Source organism: Acipenser ruthenus, chromosome 45, assembly GCF_902713425.1.
Source record: "Acipenser ruthenus chromosome 45, fAciRut3.2 maternal haplotype, whole genome shotgun sequence".
In the NCBI taxonomy this organism is placed as follows: Eukaryota; Metazoa; Chordata; class Actinopteri; order Acipenseriformes; family Acipenseridae; genus Acipenser; species Acipenser ruthenus.
Genome location: NC_081233.1, coordinates 239,945 through 256,117, shown reverse-complemented (window position 1 = coordinate 256,117; position 16,173 = coordinate 239,945). Strand labels below are relative to the sequence as shown.

The following is a 16,173-nucleotide window of genomic DNA, read 5'->3' as shown; positions in this document are numbered from 1 at the left end:
TGAGCTGCATGTTTACCCTGGAGAGAAGAACCGAGACGGTCAGAGCGAGTGACTAGAGCCGTGCTGCACATCCCATTGACAATACCTGAAGTAAGCGTCTCTCTCTATTATTATACTTCACAGTAAATATGAAATAGATTTCGCTAGATCTTCATGGCATGTAACGTTTGTCAATTAGCTGTTCTAATTCTGATTCGGGCTCACTTAACAGAATAATTCTACCGATTTCAAAGTTAGCAGTGCTCCAGTAAGCTTTTTATATCTGGAGCCTGCACTTTTGCACTTATGGTCACTTTTAAATAACTGCGTACAAACGTATGTCTTTTGTAATTGCAGACTTTTAGGTGTCATGCTAATAAAAACATTGAGCGTATTCATAAACTGTTTTGCGCACATGCATCAATATTCATTTAAAGCATGGCCGCGTGAAATATCCGCTAGTTTTAGTTTTTAAGAAGTTCTCCCAATCCAGCCGCTGAGACAAACAGTATCGATTCTGAACCGGTAACAGAATCGAATCGGGCTTCTACCTCTTTAATTGTTTGCAGCGTTCCATTTTATTTTCATGTATTTATTTTTTAGCAGACGCCTTATCCCCACTTGGGATTGAACCCACGACCCTCCGGTCAAGAGTCCAGAGCCCTGACCGCTACTCCACACTGCTGCCCATCCGCCATGAATGACACATCATTACTCTGGAGGAGTTGCGTTTTGAGGACCTTTTGCGTTTGTGCAGCAGTGGTGCCGACCATTTCATCACATTGTCGTTCGCATGCGTGGCGTTCACTCCATTTCATCACATTGTCGTTTGCATGCGTGGCGTTCACTCCATTTCATCACATTGTCGTTCGCATGCGTGGCGTTCACTCCATTTCATCACATTGTCGTTTGCATGCGTGGCGTTCACTCCATTTCATCACATTGTCGTTTGCATGCGTGGCGTTCACTCCATTTCATCACATTGTCGTTCGCATGCGTGGCGTTCACTCCATTTCATCACATTGTCGTTCGCATGCGTGGCGTTCACTCCATTTCATCACATTGTCGTTCGCATGCGTGGCGTTCACTCCATTTCAGCACATTGTCGTTTGCATGCGTGGCGTTCACTCCATTTCAGCACATTGTCGTTTGCATGCGTGGCGTTCACTCCATTTCAGCACATTGTCGTTTGCATGCGTGGCGTTCACTCCATTTCATCACATTGTCGTTCGCATGCGTGGCGTTCACTCCATTTCATCACATTGTCGTTTGCATGCGTGGCGTTCACTCCATTTCAGCACATTGTCGTTTGCATGCGTGGCGTTCACTCCATTTCATCACATTGTCGTTTGCATGCGTGGCGTTCACTCCATTTCAGCACATTGTCGTTTGCATGCGTGGCGTTCACTCCATTTCATCACATTGTCGTTCGCATGCGTGGCGTTCACTCCATTTCATCGCATTGTCGTTTGCATGCGTGGCGTTCACTCCATTTCATCGCATTGTCGTTTGCATGCGTGGCGTTCACTCCGTTCAGTTTGTGTAACTCCAGCACTGGAGACTCTTTGAAAGGAAGCTCTTCTGCAATACAGTGAGCGCGCGGTGTTCATTCTTATGCACAGCCCCTCTTCCTGTGCTTTGCTGCGGGTTGATTCAGTTTGATGGACACACACGGAGATGCTCTGCTCTGTAGGTTGCGTTTGCTTTCCTGAAATATGCTGCTGATCCTTTGCATGTCCTGCACGACCCTTCTGTTTAATTAGTGTTTTATTTCTTAAGCGGCTACAATAGGACAATGAGACGAGCTGATTCTCAACCGAACCATTCAGTATAGGAGAGGGGGAGTGTTACACATAGAGTTAATAATGACGGTGTTTTAATCATGTGTGTATGAAACTGGTTATGAAAATATCTATTTAATATAAACAGCTGTACGTCTAGTGTCTTGCATATACTATTGCTTTACAATAATGCCTGGTTGTCTGAATTTGTAATGAATTGGTGCTCTTATCTCTTTCAAACTCCTGTAGAGTTTAACTGCGGTTCAGTTGAGTGGAGGGCCTCGCAACGATGTTTGCCGCCCTAGCAAACGAAATGATTTATTTCTGTTCTAAAATGGAACGTTTGCCTCTAAAAAAATCTTTTTGAACCTCCAACCTTCAGCTTACAAGCGTGTTGTGTTAACTGTCAGCGCTACACGATGATTAGTTGAGACAAACAGGATTTTGAAAGATTGAAGTCAGCCAGCTGAAAATTCTCCAGACTGTGTTATATTTCAAGTCGTCGTTCATCTTCATCATCATCATTCTGAGATTTATTGTTGGTTTCCTGTGAGTGTAACACTCATTGTGGTCCCTATTGGCACAATGAAGTACGGTTTCCTCTGTCTATGCTGGTTGATGAGAGTAACGCTATTTGTGGTCCCCGCTGGACAAAAAAGAAACCTCATTTCTGAGAATTAGCTATGCTGAAGGATAGCCTATATACTTGGTAAAAGTGAAACATAAATAAATATATTAAAATAAATATTGAAATAAATGAATACATAGACGTGTGTGTTATTTATTTACTTTGCTATCATATAAACAATGACAGTACTGTATGAAATTAAATATTCAGCAGTTCTTGTTCAATTGTATATTAGTGAAGATTTTTGTACATAAAGGTTGTCATGCTTTTTATATAGTTTCTTATAAATATATTGTAACGACCTGGACAATTGCTTTGTTGCAGGACTTGTTGTTCAGTTTGTATTGGAAGGGGAACGGGACGGGTCACGGTGTTAGTGAATGGGGAGAATGTGTGCAGGACTTGTTGTTCAGTTTGTATTGGAAGGGGAACGGGACGGGTCACAGTGTTAGTGAATGGGGAGAATGTGTGCGGGACTTGTTCAGTTTGGATTGGAAGGGGAACGGGACGGGTCACGGTGTTAGTGAATGGGGAGAATGTGTGTAGGACTTGTTGTTCAGTTTGTATTGGAAGGGGAACGGGACGGGTCACGGTGTTAGTGAATGGGGAGAATGTGTGTAGGACTTGTTGTTCAGTTTGTATTGGAAGGGGAACGGGGCGGGTCACGGTGTTAGTGAATGGGGAGAATGTGTGCAGGACTTGTTGTTCAGTTTGTATTGGAAGGGGAACGGGGCGGGTCACGGTGTTAGTGAATGGGGAGAATGTGTGCAGGACTTGTTGTTCAGTTTGTATTGGAAGGGGAACGGGACGGGTCACGGTGTTAGTGAATGGGGAGAATGTGTGCGGGACTTGTTGTTCAGTTTGGATTGGAAGGGGAACGGGACGGGTCACGGTGTTAGTGAATGGGGAGAATGTGTGCAGGACTTGTTGTTCAGTTTGGATTGGAAGGGGAACGGGACGGGTCACGGCGTTAGTGAATGGGGAGAATGTGTGCAGGACTTGTTGTTCAGTTTGGATTGGAAGGGGAACGGGACGGGTCACGGTGTTAGTGAATGGGGAGAATGTGTGCGGGGCTTGTTGTTCAGTTTGTATTGGAAGGGGAACGGGACGGGTCACGGTGTTAGTGAATGGGGAGAATGTGTGCAGGACTTGTTGTTCAGTTTGTGTTGGAAGGGGAACGGGACGGGTCACGGTGTTAGTGAATGGGGAGAATGTGTGCAGGACTTGTTGTTCAGTTTGTATTGGAAGGGGAACGGGACGGGTCACGGTGTTAGTGAATGGGGAGAATGTGTGCAGGACTTGTTGTTCAGTTTGTATTGGAAGGGGAACGGGACGGGTCACGGTGTTAGTGAATGGGGAGAATGTGTGCAGGACTTGTTGTTCAGTTTGTATTGGAAGGGGAACGGGACGGGTCACGGTGTTAGTGAATGGGGAGAATGTGTGCAGGGCTTGTTCTGTTTGTATTGGAAGGGGAACGGGACGGGTCACGGTGTTAGTGAATGGGGAGAATGTGTGCAGGACTTGTTGTTCAGTTTGTATTGGAAGGGGAACGGGACGGGTCACGGTGTTAGTGAATGGGGAGAATGTGTGCGGGACTTGTTGTTCAGTTTGTATTGGAAGGGGAACGGGACGGGTCACGGTGTTAGTGAATGGGGAGAATGTGTGCAGGACTTGTTGTTCAGTTTGTATTGGAAGGGGAACGGGACGGGTCACGGTGTTAGTGAATGGGGAGAATGTGTGCGGGACTTGTTGTTCAGTTTGTATTGGAACGGGACGGGTCACGGTGTTAGTGAATGGGGAGAATGTGTGCGGGACTTGTTGTTCAGTTTGTATTGGAAGGGGACGGGTCACGGTGTTAGTGAATGGGGAGAATGTGTGCGGGACTTGTTGTTCAGTTTGTATTGGAAGGGGAACGGGACGGGTCACGGTGTTAGTGAATGGGGAGAATGTGTGCAGGACTTGTTGTTCAGTTTGTATTGGAAGGGGAACGGGACGGGTCACGGTGTTAGTGAATGGGGAGAATGTGTGCAGGACTTGTTGTTCAGTTTGTATTGGAACGGGACGGGTCACGGTGTTAGTGAATGGGGAGAATGTGTGCAGGACTTGTTGTTCAGTTTGTATTGGAAGGGGACGGGTCACGGTGTTAGTGAATGGGGAGAATGTGTGCGGGACTTGTTGTTCAGTTTGTATTGGAAGGGGAACGGGACGGGTCACGGTGTTAGTGAATGGGGAGAATGTGTGCAGGACTTGTTGTTCAGTTTGTATTGGAAGGGGAACGGGGCGGGTCACGGTGTTAGTGAATGGGGAGAATGTGTGCAGGACTTGTTGTTCAGTTTGTATTGGAAGGGGAACGGGACGGGTCACGGTGTTAGTGAATGGGGAGAATGTGTGCGGGACTTGTTGTTCAGTTTGTATTGGAAGGGGAACGGGACGGGTCACGGTGTTAGTGAATGGGGAGAATGTGTGTTGTTGTTTACGGGGGTTGCAGAGCATTTGAGAATTCAACACCGTCTCCCTGAGTTAGGGCTGTCACCTGTCCTGATCTGTACATTCTACTGGGGACTGCGAACATATCCACGTGATGTAAACAATCCAAGTGAGAGGTTGCAGTCACGTGACCCCAGCAGGCTACATGCTGTCGGTATTTTGCAACCACAGAGTATTCTTCTACCTTCAGTCACAGGAATTGGAAAGATATCATATATGATGTGCCAGGTACTTGGAATCTGTGACCTCTACTGTGCCCCACCGGTGAGCGAGGACACTGACGTGATTTGAACGAGATTCCTTTATCCTTTTAAGAAAACGTACATACTGGTACATGTTTAAGAAAAAATACATTTTCAATAGTTTGTTACAAAATACAGTAATATGAATTATGTACAGTTTCTATGTTCGTATATAAACGTTTAACATCTTTCATTAAATATACTCACAATTAAAACCATGTATAAGATTAGTATAACTTTGTACAGGGATTAAAACAAACTTTTGTTCTATGAAGTGTCAGTAACTAGAATCTGTAAATTTCCTGTAAAATCAGCTTCAGCGAGTGACAGCTACATGGCTAAGCTATGGAGACTTCTGTTCAGTTTAAGTTGCCTAAAATTACAGGTAAATGGATGCTGTTTGCAATTATTGTACTTTTAAATATGTTATAAATGATGATGCTTCATATTAGTTCAGTAAACAATGAATGTAGCATTCTGTTAATGGTAAAGGCATATTTTATGTAAGGACTGGGAATCACCAACCTGCTTAATTGTGTTAAACTGCAGTATGTAATTCAATATGTTAACGTAACATTATATTCGACTATGATGCAACGTTGGTTAATTCTGTAGGTTGCTGGGCACAGGTGTAATTGCAGTAATTCATCTTAAATGGCACTTCTCATATGCAGGGGTTGGCACAGTCATGTTGCACAACAGACACCTTACAAAATACTGACCTCACTAGGACAAGATCGTATATTTTGTCTGTTAGTATTACGTATGATTCATTTTATCCCAATATCAAATAAACATACCTCATAATGCTGTGATCGCATTACTGCAAGTGTGCTGGAACTAGAGGAGCTCTCAGCACCCCTGCTTTAAACATGGTTCCAGTGCCACTGCATTACTGCAAGGGCACTGGAACTAGAGGAGCTCTCAGCAGCCCTGCTTTAAACATGGTTCCAGTGCCACTGCATTACTGCAAGGGCACTGGAACTAGAGGAGCTCTCAGCACCCCTGCTTTAAACATGGTTCCAGTGCCACTGCATTACTGCAAGGGCACTGGAACTAGAGGAGCTCTCAGCACCCCTGCTTTAAACATGGTTCCAGTGCCACTGCATTACTGCAAGGACACTGGAACTAGAGGAGCTCTCAGCACCCCTGCTTTAAACATGGTTCCAGTGCCACTGCATTACTGCAAGGACACTGGAACTAGAGGAGCTCTCAGCACCCCTGCTTTAAACATGGTTCCAGTGCCACTGCATTACTGCAAGGGCACTGGAACTGGAGGAGCTCTCAGCAGCCCTGCTTTAAACATGGTTCCAGTGCCACTGCATTACTGCAAGGACACTGGAACTAGAGGAGCTCTCAGCAGCCCTGCTTTAAACATGGTTCCAGTGCCACTGCATTACTGCAAGGACACTGGAACTAGAGGAGCTCTCAGCAGCCCTGCTTTAAACGTGGTTCCAGTGCCACTGCATTACTGCAAGGACGCTGGAACTAGAGCTCTCAGGACCCCTGCTTTAAACATGGTTCCAGTGCCACTGCATCACTGCAAGGACGCTGGAACTAGAGGAGCTCTCAGCAGCCCTGCTTTAAACGTGGTTCCAGTGCCTCCTGTTTTCTATCGCTTTTCTTACAAACATATTTTCTGCTGCAGACGTGTTTTAATATTTTGTACACCATTTCTTGGCAATGCTCTGGCCACTGCAGATTAATTCCACCCTTGATTGTTCAAAAACAAAATTTCATTTTCCCAAGCAGGATTGAAATATCATCATTTAGGTTTCGTTGCAGCTATCTCCGGAGGCTATCTGAAACCGGACTGTCATTCTGTCTGAATTATTATTATTATTATTATTATTATTACTTAAAATTGCATATGAGGGAAACAGTACAGCTTCAAAAAATCTGAAAAGTTGTACAATGGTAATTCTTTTTAATTTGGAGGAGATATACTGTATCTATTATTCCTTCTTGGTCCATTTTCAGTCCAGCAATACATTATACAAGAAATAGATGGAGATGCATTGCACGTTTTAGTTTTTGTTGTTCGGATCAAGAAAATTTGAGTGATAACCAGTTTTTCCAGCTCATGGTGTCGGTACGTAGAGCTGTTTGTTCGCTAGAATCTATTTTAATGGAAACCTGTTTTTGTACGATAAGATTTGCATATATATATATAATATATATATATATATATGTGCCAAATTTTGCAAGTTCGCTAGAAATGTGGTGTTCTTGTTGATGGAATCACAGCTATTTTCAGGGTAATTAAATGAAATCCAACAATGCACGCTCCATTTGAATACTCAAGTCACGTCAATGTGTCCTTTGCTTAGCAACCGGTTCAAAGCCGCAAGCCTGTTGCCAGGGGAGACCAGATTTCACGTGACCTCACACTACACTGGGCAGCAGTGTGGAGTAATGGTTAGTGCTCTGGACTCTTGACCGGAGGGTCGTGGGTTCAATCGCAGGTGGGGGACACTGCTGCTGTACCCTTGAGCAAGGTACTTTACCTAGATTGCTCCAGTAAAAACCCAACTGTATAAATGGGTAATTGTATGTAAAAATAATGTGATATCTTGTAACAATTGTAAGTCGCTCTGGATAAGGGCGTCTGCTAAGGAATAAATAATACACCAGTGCTGGCAATGTTTGTGTAAGTCTTTAAAAGAATATACACAGTTTGATAAAGTTTGTGGAACATTGTATCACAGATCATGTTTTGTAACAAATCTACATTTAAGGCCCGAGGACAAAAGGACTCCTTGCTGATCGGTTGTTTTTGGAGAACGCATTCTAAAATACTCAACATGATTAATGAAAAGAGAAATATTTTAACTTTTGCCAACTTTCATCCATCATTCTTGAGATTAGACAGATCAAGTCCTTCGTTATTATAAACTTATTACAATTCATTCTGTGTCTATAGTAAAGCCAGCCCTGCTGTTAAGGACAGATTCTGTCAGTCCCTTCAATGGCCTTAGTAGTACTGTAAATAAATAAATAAATGTCTTCCTTTTTTCAGCAACTTCTAAACAGAATCCTGTGTGCTGTCATGGACAGTGTGGAGATGGAATCTGTCCAGATTAAAGAGGAGTTCCCTGAACTTGAACCTCTCCCCTTTACAATGGAGTTCTTTGGGCTGGCTTCCCTCCCCATGAAACAGGAGCTCTGTGAGATGCAATGTGACAGCAGCCAGCCAGAGGTCTCTGAGATTAAAGCTGAGCACAATGAATTGGAGATCCCGCAGACAGAAGAACACCTTCCTGTTAAACAAGAAGAGGTGCTGGAAATTGTCTGTATTAAACGGGGTCCCCCTGAAGTAGAGTTTGAGCACATGGAACCAGGGAAGGAAGAATCCGAGGACTTCAAACCAAACATCCCTGAGCTGGAGGCTGTACGCCTGCGGGAGTGTAGCGTGGTGTTGGAGAGAATCTGCGTGAGAGAGCAAGGCACTGGAGAGGAAGGCTCTCCCAACAGCACACAAGGAGGTGGACAGGGAGACAGGCGGTTGCATTCAGAATGCAGTCTAGCAGGTGAGTGACTCCCAGTAGCTGTGACATTGTCATTCTAGATTGCATGATAGTGTGGCAGAGAGGGAGGGAGGGAGCATGTGGGTTACATTACTCGCTATTTGTTTTTCCTGTACCACTCACACCAGTTCAGGATAGGACTCACTACTGGTGATCTTAAGATACAGATGTAAGCCTCCATCACACTGGCACTCCTAACCGATTATACCAAGGGGAGAAGAGCTAAAGTACTGTATATAACATTAGAAATGTTCAGTGTCAAAATAGAGGGATATTATTGTACATGTGTGATGTCATTATGGGTGCTAGATTCCATTACATTTATCAATAGTTTAAACTTTTGAAAATATATAGTTTAAATGTTAAAATACAAAAATTGAGATAGTGCTGTTACTCATTTTTTACATAAATAGCTTTCTCTAAATTACTGCATGTGTGTTATAAATAGGGCTTCTGGTTGTCTGTGTTGTACCTCTGCTTTTCTACTCTCTTTAAAGAATGCAATTGATCCTGTTCAGCCATTCGTGTATCTCAATCACACTGAGAAACACGTTCATGTGAAACAGCTAACTGGGGTTTTCATTTAAATGCAGAAGCGACTCCTCTTAATGTAAATACAGTCACGCACAGCGATTGTAATAGAGTGTGTCCAGCGTAAAATACTGTACTGTTCATTCTAGCTTTAATAAAGAGGAGTCTCTTATTAACATGTCGCGATCTCGTTTGCACGTCCTGCTTGTAATGAAAATGAAGGCTTGGCTGATTTAAATGCCAAGCCTTCAGATGCATCTGGTGAAGGCAATGAAAGAAAACTCTGAGTAGCTGTATTTGCAGATACGCTCTTGTTGTTAATATTTGGCCATTTTTGACAAAGTTTAAACAATTAAGCACGCTTGACCCTTTACTGACATTTAAATTCTAAATGTTTAACACCCCTAAATGTGATGCTATTGAAAAATATATAATTGTAGGGTGTGTTTGAGGAAATAGACCCGAAACATTACAGGAGAACTTTGAAGGCAGATTTTGATCCCAGGGCTCGGTTTCAGCAGCGTCCGTCTTTACTGACTTTGCTTTTACACATAAAGTAAAGGCTTTGAAGAGTAAGTAGCGGGGTTCTGAAAAATCTAGCATTACCCGCCCCCATGAGTTACTACAACTGTTTAAATAACATACCTGTCATTTCTTTACATTGTTCACATCCTGCCACCTTTTTACACATAACTTTAAAGTCTATTGGAAAGCTCTTTTAGAAATGTCTGCTCTAGTGCACTGGGGTTTTAGATATGCACTCTAAATCACTGCAGGAAGAGAGATACTAAAAGACCCAAGTACTCTTTTCTGTTTCGTACCACATCAATGATCATTATTGCTGTGTTACCTGTTTGACAACGTGGGCAATAATCAGTGTACTAGAGTGGACGTTTTGTAAAGAGCTTTGAAGCAAACTTTATAGTTATGAGTGTATAGTTGTCAGGATGTGAACAATGAAAAGAGAAACACATTATTTAAACAGTTGTAGCAACAGGTGGGGAGGGTAGCGCTATATTTTTTGGAACCTATCTACTTACTCTAAGTTTAACTTTGCTTTTTTAAGATAGTGTAACCCAGTGCGAGCCCCCACAGCTGAAATTAACATGCTGTAATCCACTCCAGCACCCAGCCACATGCCCAGGGCCGGATGAACCCATCACTGGACCCGAGGCAAGCATAAACCTGCGGGCCTCCTACCCCAGAACAAACAGCCACATACACACGTACACGTACACATACACACGTACACGTACACATACATACATTCTAGCGCTCCACCCTTTCACAACAGGTAGAATTCTCAGTTTTAAGTTTTTATGAATGACTGAATGAAGCTGACAGAAAATCAAACTGTAGGGGATGTGCTAAAAACTAAAGCCTATGTTAAGTTGTGTAGTACAGCTCAACAATGACTTTCCTGATTTACTGAATAAAAACGCAACAGTTCAAACAAACAAGGAACCCCATATGAAGCTGAAAAAGGTAATATATAGAAGGGTGCTCAGACTTGTTTTCACTAATGGTAGCTCCACAATAGCCAACGAAAATAAATAGATAAAAACAAACCTACCTGTACATTGTTGTGAGTCAAATACATTAGATTACTGCACGCAAAATCGTCAATGTCTCCTTGGGTTTGACTCGCTTCATTAAAGAAAATGCCCTTTTCTCCAGAGCAGAGAATAGTCAATGTTTTGACATACAAGTATATTCAGGTGTTTCCTATGGTAGCTTTCTATACCCTGTAGAATTGTGTACCCTTGATGATTCCATCCTGACACAGCTGCATTTTCTATCAAAGATCGCTGGATATGAACACTTGATGATTCTGGACAGTACATGTGAAAAAAAATGAAAACGTGTTTTAAAAGAATCTTTTCTAAGGTTACTTTAAATCCAGGGTTTCATGCATGAGCAACACAGGAGGCTGAATGTCCTGTATGTCTTGAAAATCAGTGGTGTTAAATGTGCGGTTTTTATTTTGCCACATCACTAGTTTTGTTTTGTTCACAATATGTGTTGCAAGCTGCAGGAGTGCTTGAGAAAACACCTGGGCTCGGGTACAGAAATATCGCGTGTGCGCGTCCACATCCAGCAGTCTGAGAAACTGCATCTGCACAGGGGATGCAGAATTCTATGGGGTACAGAAATCTGCATAACACCCGTCAGAACAAATTGATTTTGAGATACATGCCTCAGTTCGAATGTCAGGGAGTGAAGTTCTTTCCAGGTTGGGCGCAGATCTGTATATTTAAAAAAAACAAAAAACCCACATAACCGTTTTGGGCCCCGCCTTGAGTTTGGGCCCGAGGCACATGCCTAGTTTGCCTGTGTGTTAATCGGCCCTGCACATGCCCTAAGGCATGTGCAGGAGTGTGGATGACATTATTCAACCTGTCGCACAGGGTCGGAGACCCTCAACTCCAACCAGAAATTGTCAGTCTGAATTATGAACCAACCTTAAGCCTACAAGCACTTCCCCTCACTCTTTCCTGTTCATATTTTCCAGGTTCCAGTCCAGCAGCTAAAGTGAGGGCAGGTGGTGGAGAATATCCTGACTGTGGGAAAGGTTTCACGCTGTTGGGGCATTTAAACAAAACCCAACAAACTCACACAGGAGAGAAACCGTATCACTGCTCTGACTGTGGGAAGAGTTTCAATCATTTTAGAAACCTAAAACAACACCAGCGAATTCACACAGGAGAGAAACCGTATCACTGCTCTGACTGTGGGAAGAGTTTCAGTGTGAAAAAAGGCCTTCAAAACCACGAGCGAACTCACACAGGAGAGAAACCGTATTGCTGCTCTGACTGTGGGAAGAGTTTCAGTCAGTTAGGAAGCCTAAAAGGACACCAACGAACTCACACAGGAGAGAAACCGTATCGCTGCTCTGACTGTGGGAAGAGTTTCAGACGGGCAGACAACCTTGTTTCACACCAGCGAACTCACACAGGAGAGAAACCGTATCGCTGCTCTGACTGTGGGAAGAGTTTCATTCGGGCAGACAGCTTTGTTTCACACCAGCGAACTCACACAGGAGAAAAACCGTATCGCTGCTCTGACTGTGGGAAGAGTTTCAGTGTGAAACAAGTCCTTCAAAAACACCAGCGAATTCACAGAAGAGAGAAACTTTAAAAACCATGTTCAATGGGACTTTTCACTCATGAGGGGAAAATAATATTAACCTTGCATTACGAATCCCTGTGTGATAACTGTTTTGTAGATCACTCTTGAGCATGCATTTAAAACTCTCTTGCACTCTGTGTCAGATAGTGGGTGGTGATGCGGACACGTCACAAGAGGCTTCTCTGCTGTCAGTTTAACTCAGGCTGTCAATGCAGTCAGTGCCTGGGAGTGGGAATATGCAGAAAGGAAACTATTCCACACCTCATCTGATGGACGAGTCAGGAGAAATCAATAACTCAGTGTGGAAATGAGTTTCAGGATTTAACATTTTGAACTTACTCAATTTATTTATTTTCAAGTTAATTATCATGCTTTTTATTTTTTTTTAATGATCTAATGTACAATAAATGATAAATTGTTTGTTTGTCATGATTTGTGTTGTGTGATGCTGTACAGAATTCCTGTTTTCCAAGGTGCTGGTTAATCTTCCCCTCTGGTAACAGCTCGTGCACAGCTCCTGGGTATTGCAAAACGTCAGCAAGTTTAGATCTAGAATTCAGTACTTTTAACCATTCCACATAAAGAAGATGGAAACCAGTTTTCCCCCTCTACAAATTTATATAATTAAGAGTGAAATTAAACTTTTTAATATCGCAGTACAGAACTATTTATTCTCATTTCGCACTTGCTGCTCTGCTCTGCAGGGTCAGGTGTCCATGCTCACACAGCTGCTTTGCTGCGGAATGCAAACATGTCATGTGACAGAGTTGCATTCCACAGCCGGTGCAGAGCTTCCCTTTAAGAGTTCATTTTAAAAGAATAATATGTATCAGAAATTAATGCACGATGATACCAAAGAAAAAAAATGGTCATTGTGTAAGACTGGATCCTATTATAACACAAAGCGCAGCACAATCTGAGTTCCATTTAGTTTAGATTCAAGTTTAGTTGTGTGCGACGCACGGGTGTGGCCGGCCCTTTGTTTGTGAAATGAACGCGGCATGGTGGCATCAACAAGAGTCCTACTGAAAAGAAGATCAGGATGACTGGGGTGAGTGCCTGCAATTACTCTCACTGACACTAGAGGCCACTACAATAATGTCTACGCTTTATTTACTGTGCTTTGATAGACACCTCTTTAAACACATCTGTAATTGTGGAATATGCAGTTGAATACACATTTTCTGGAGAAATACTGTTATTAATACAGTCTGCTGTGGGAAAATGGCAAAAGACACAAACAACTTTTCTGCCAGTTTTTACTGGCATGATGGGTATTGATATATTTGAGTAATGTAGCAAACATTGTGCAGCTACACAAATCACTGCTTTCTAGCTATTACAAGTTTTTTATTATTGAAGATGGCCAAGAAACCCTGTCTAGTTACTCACATCCCTGCTTCATCTTCCCACTAAAAATAGCTAGAAAGCAGTGATATAACGTTTAAAGTTTCTTTCTTTATATAGCACCTTTCACACAGTGTCTCAAAGTGCTTTACAATACAATAAAAAAACAACAAAACACAGAATTAAACACCATTTTTACAGCAAAATTGGTAACATTAATAAAAAGTAAGCAACAACTCTGTTTAAAAACAGAAATACAGTGAACAAATTTAAAATAATAACAGATTGATACATAAAACCAGGATTCAAAAGCTAATCTAAAAAAATGAGTTTTTAACCTTGATTTATAAACATGCAGTGACTCTGCTTCTGTGATGTCGCATGGAAATCTATTCCACAGTCTTGGTGTGTTATTATAGCTGAAAGCTCTTTCACCCTTTCTCTTGGTCTTAATCTTTGGAAGAAGCAAAAGACTGGAGTCGGCTGACCTTAGAGCTCGGACAGGTGCATGTGGGCACAGGAGCTCTTTAGATAGTCAGGAGCCAGACCATGGAGCGCCTTGCAAGTCAGCAGCAAGACCTTCAAATCAATTCTAAAACGTACTGGAAGCCAGTGAAGTGCAGTCAGTACTGGAGTTATGGGCTCTCTCTTCTTTGTTCTGGCAGCTGCATTTTGAACAAGCTGCAAATGGAATAAGGCATGATGTGGTAGCCCAGATAACAGAGCATTGCAGTGATCCAGTCTAGATGAAACAAATGCACGAATTAGCTTCTCAGCAGCAGGCAATGATAAAAAAGACCTAATCTTGGCAATGTTACATAAATAATAAAAGGACACTTTAGTGGTATTGTGAATATGACCCTCAAATCATAAATCAGAATCAATTACAAATCCCAGGTTTCTGGCTTTGGAATTTATATTTGAATTATATGTACCTAAATTAGTTTTTATAGAATTTACCAACTCCAATTTCTGTTCCAACTTCAGTCTTACCTGAATTTAACTGCATTTAAATGTTGGGACATCCAGCTTTCCACCTCCGACAGACATGCAATTAGGGTGGAGACAACCGATATATCCCCAGGTTTCACAGAGATGTAAAGTTGTGTGTCGTCAGCATCACAGTGAAGATGTACATGGTGTTTACAGGTCATCATGCCCAATGGTAGCATGTATAAGGAGAATAGTAAGGGGCCAAGAATGGAGCCCTGGGGTCACCACAGGAGATAGTGGATAATTGTGATACAGAGTCTGCTATTGAAACAAAATTCTACCTGTCCGTAAGATATGACCTAAGCCAGTCTAAAACAGTTCCTGAAAGCCCTATCCAACTTTCAAGGTGATCAGTTAAACTAGCATGATCAATAGTATCAGATGCTGCACTTGGATCTAACAGAACCAGAATGAATATGTGACCGGAGTCTGCGCTCATTAGTAAATCATTCAGCACTTTGACTAGGGCAGTCTCTGTACTGTCACCAGATCTAAAGACTGATTGAAACTTTAAGTTCTTTATTATTATTATTATTATTATTATTATTATTATTATTATTATTATTATTATTATTAATAATAATTTATTTATTTATTTCTTAGCAGACGCCCTTATCCAGGGCGACTTACAATTGTTATAAGATATCACATTATACATTATTTCACATTATACAGATATCACATTATTTTACATACAATTACCCATTTTCTTGGTTATCACCCAGAAATATATTGCATTGGCCAGCTCCCACCTTCTCTAAAACCTTAGCGGCAAAAGGTAAATTGGATGGAGGTCTAAAGACACTAGACAGTGTTTCCTGGACATCTTCCCTAATTAAAACAAAGCGTTAGTGTCATCACTGCAGTTCAGGGTGTTTTTATTGATGAATTAAAAATGAGTATCTGGTAATCTGTAAATAAACAATTAAAAAATAAAAAATATATATATTATGTAACCATAGGATGCAAACATAACACCAAATTCAAGTACTGTGTAAGGATTTTAAAACTGTTGCTTCCCTGACCTTGTAGCTGTTTAGCTTGTCATGTGACCCCAAATACACCCATGTGGGAGTGACCGGCTTTTCATAACTCAGAGTGCAGCTGTGACCTCGGAGGGATGATCAAAACTTTGTTTCTGCTTAATAAGCTGTTTTGAGCCTGTGTACAAACCATAATCAAACCAATTCAAACTGGTTTAAAATCCCTTACTTTTGTTAAAAGTGACATGCTATAACTTCAGGTAAGTGTCACGGAACTCATAATAACACACTATACAATTGGAACACGCAGTTTTTTTCTGATAAGCACGCACCGCGTGTGGGGCAGGGTACACACTGTTCCAGTTAAATGGCATGAGCTCTTATTGTTTCATCAGCCTTTGTTCCTTTTCATTATACAATCCGTTACTTATGCTTCCCATTTAAATGTTGAAGGAAGTGAGAAATCATTGAAACTGTAAACATTGTGTGATTTTCTTGTGTAAGCTCTGAATCAACGCAGGGTTAATGAACTCTTAACATCAAGCT

General features: G+C 42.0%; 1 protein-coding gene across 1 annotated transcript in view; it reads left to right on the top strand.

Annotated features, from left to right (window-relative positions):
• Nucleotides 1–12,731, top strand: part of LOC131720843 (paternally-expressed gene 3 protein-like) — a 38,401-nt gene extending 25,670 nt beyond the window's left edge. The window contains exons 4-6 of the mRNA XM_059013026.1: nucleotides 448–504; nucleotides 8,137–8,647; nucleotides 11,688–12,731. Coding sequence (XP_058869009.1) covers nucleotides 448–504; nucleotides 8,137–8,647; nucleotides 11,688–12,313 — 1,194 coding nt within the window. The 3' untranslated portion in view covers nucleotides 12,314–12,731. The remainder of the gene's footprint in view (nucleotides 1–447; nucleotides 505–8,136; nucleotides 8,648–11,687) is intronic.
• Nucleotides 12,732–16,173: the final 3,442 nt, after the last annotated feature.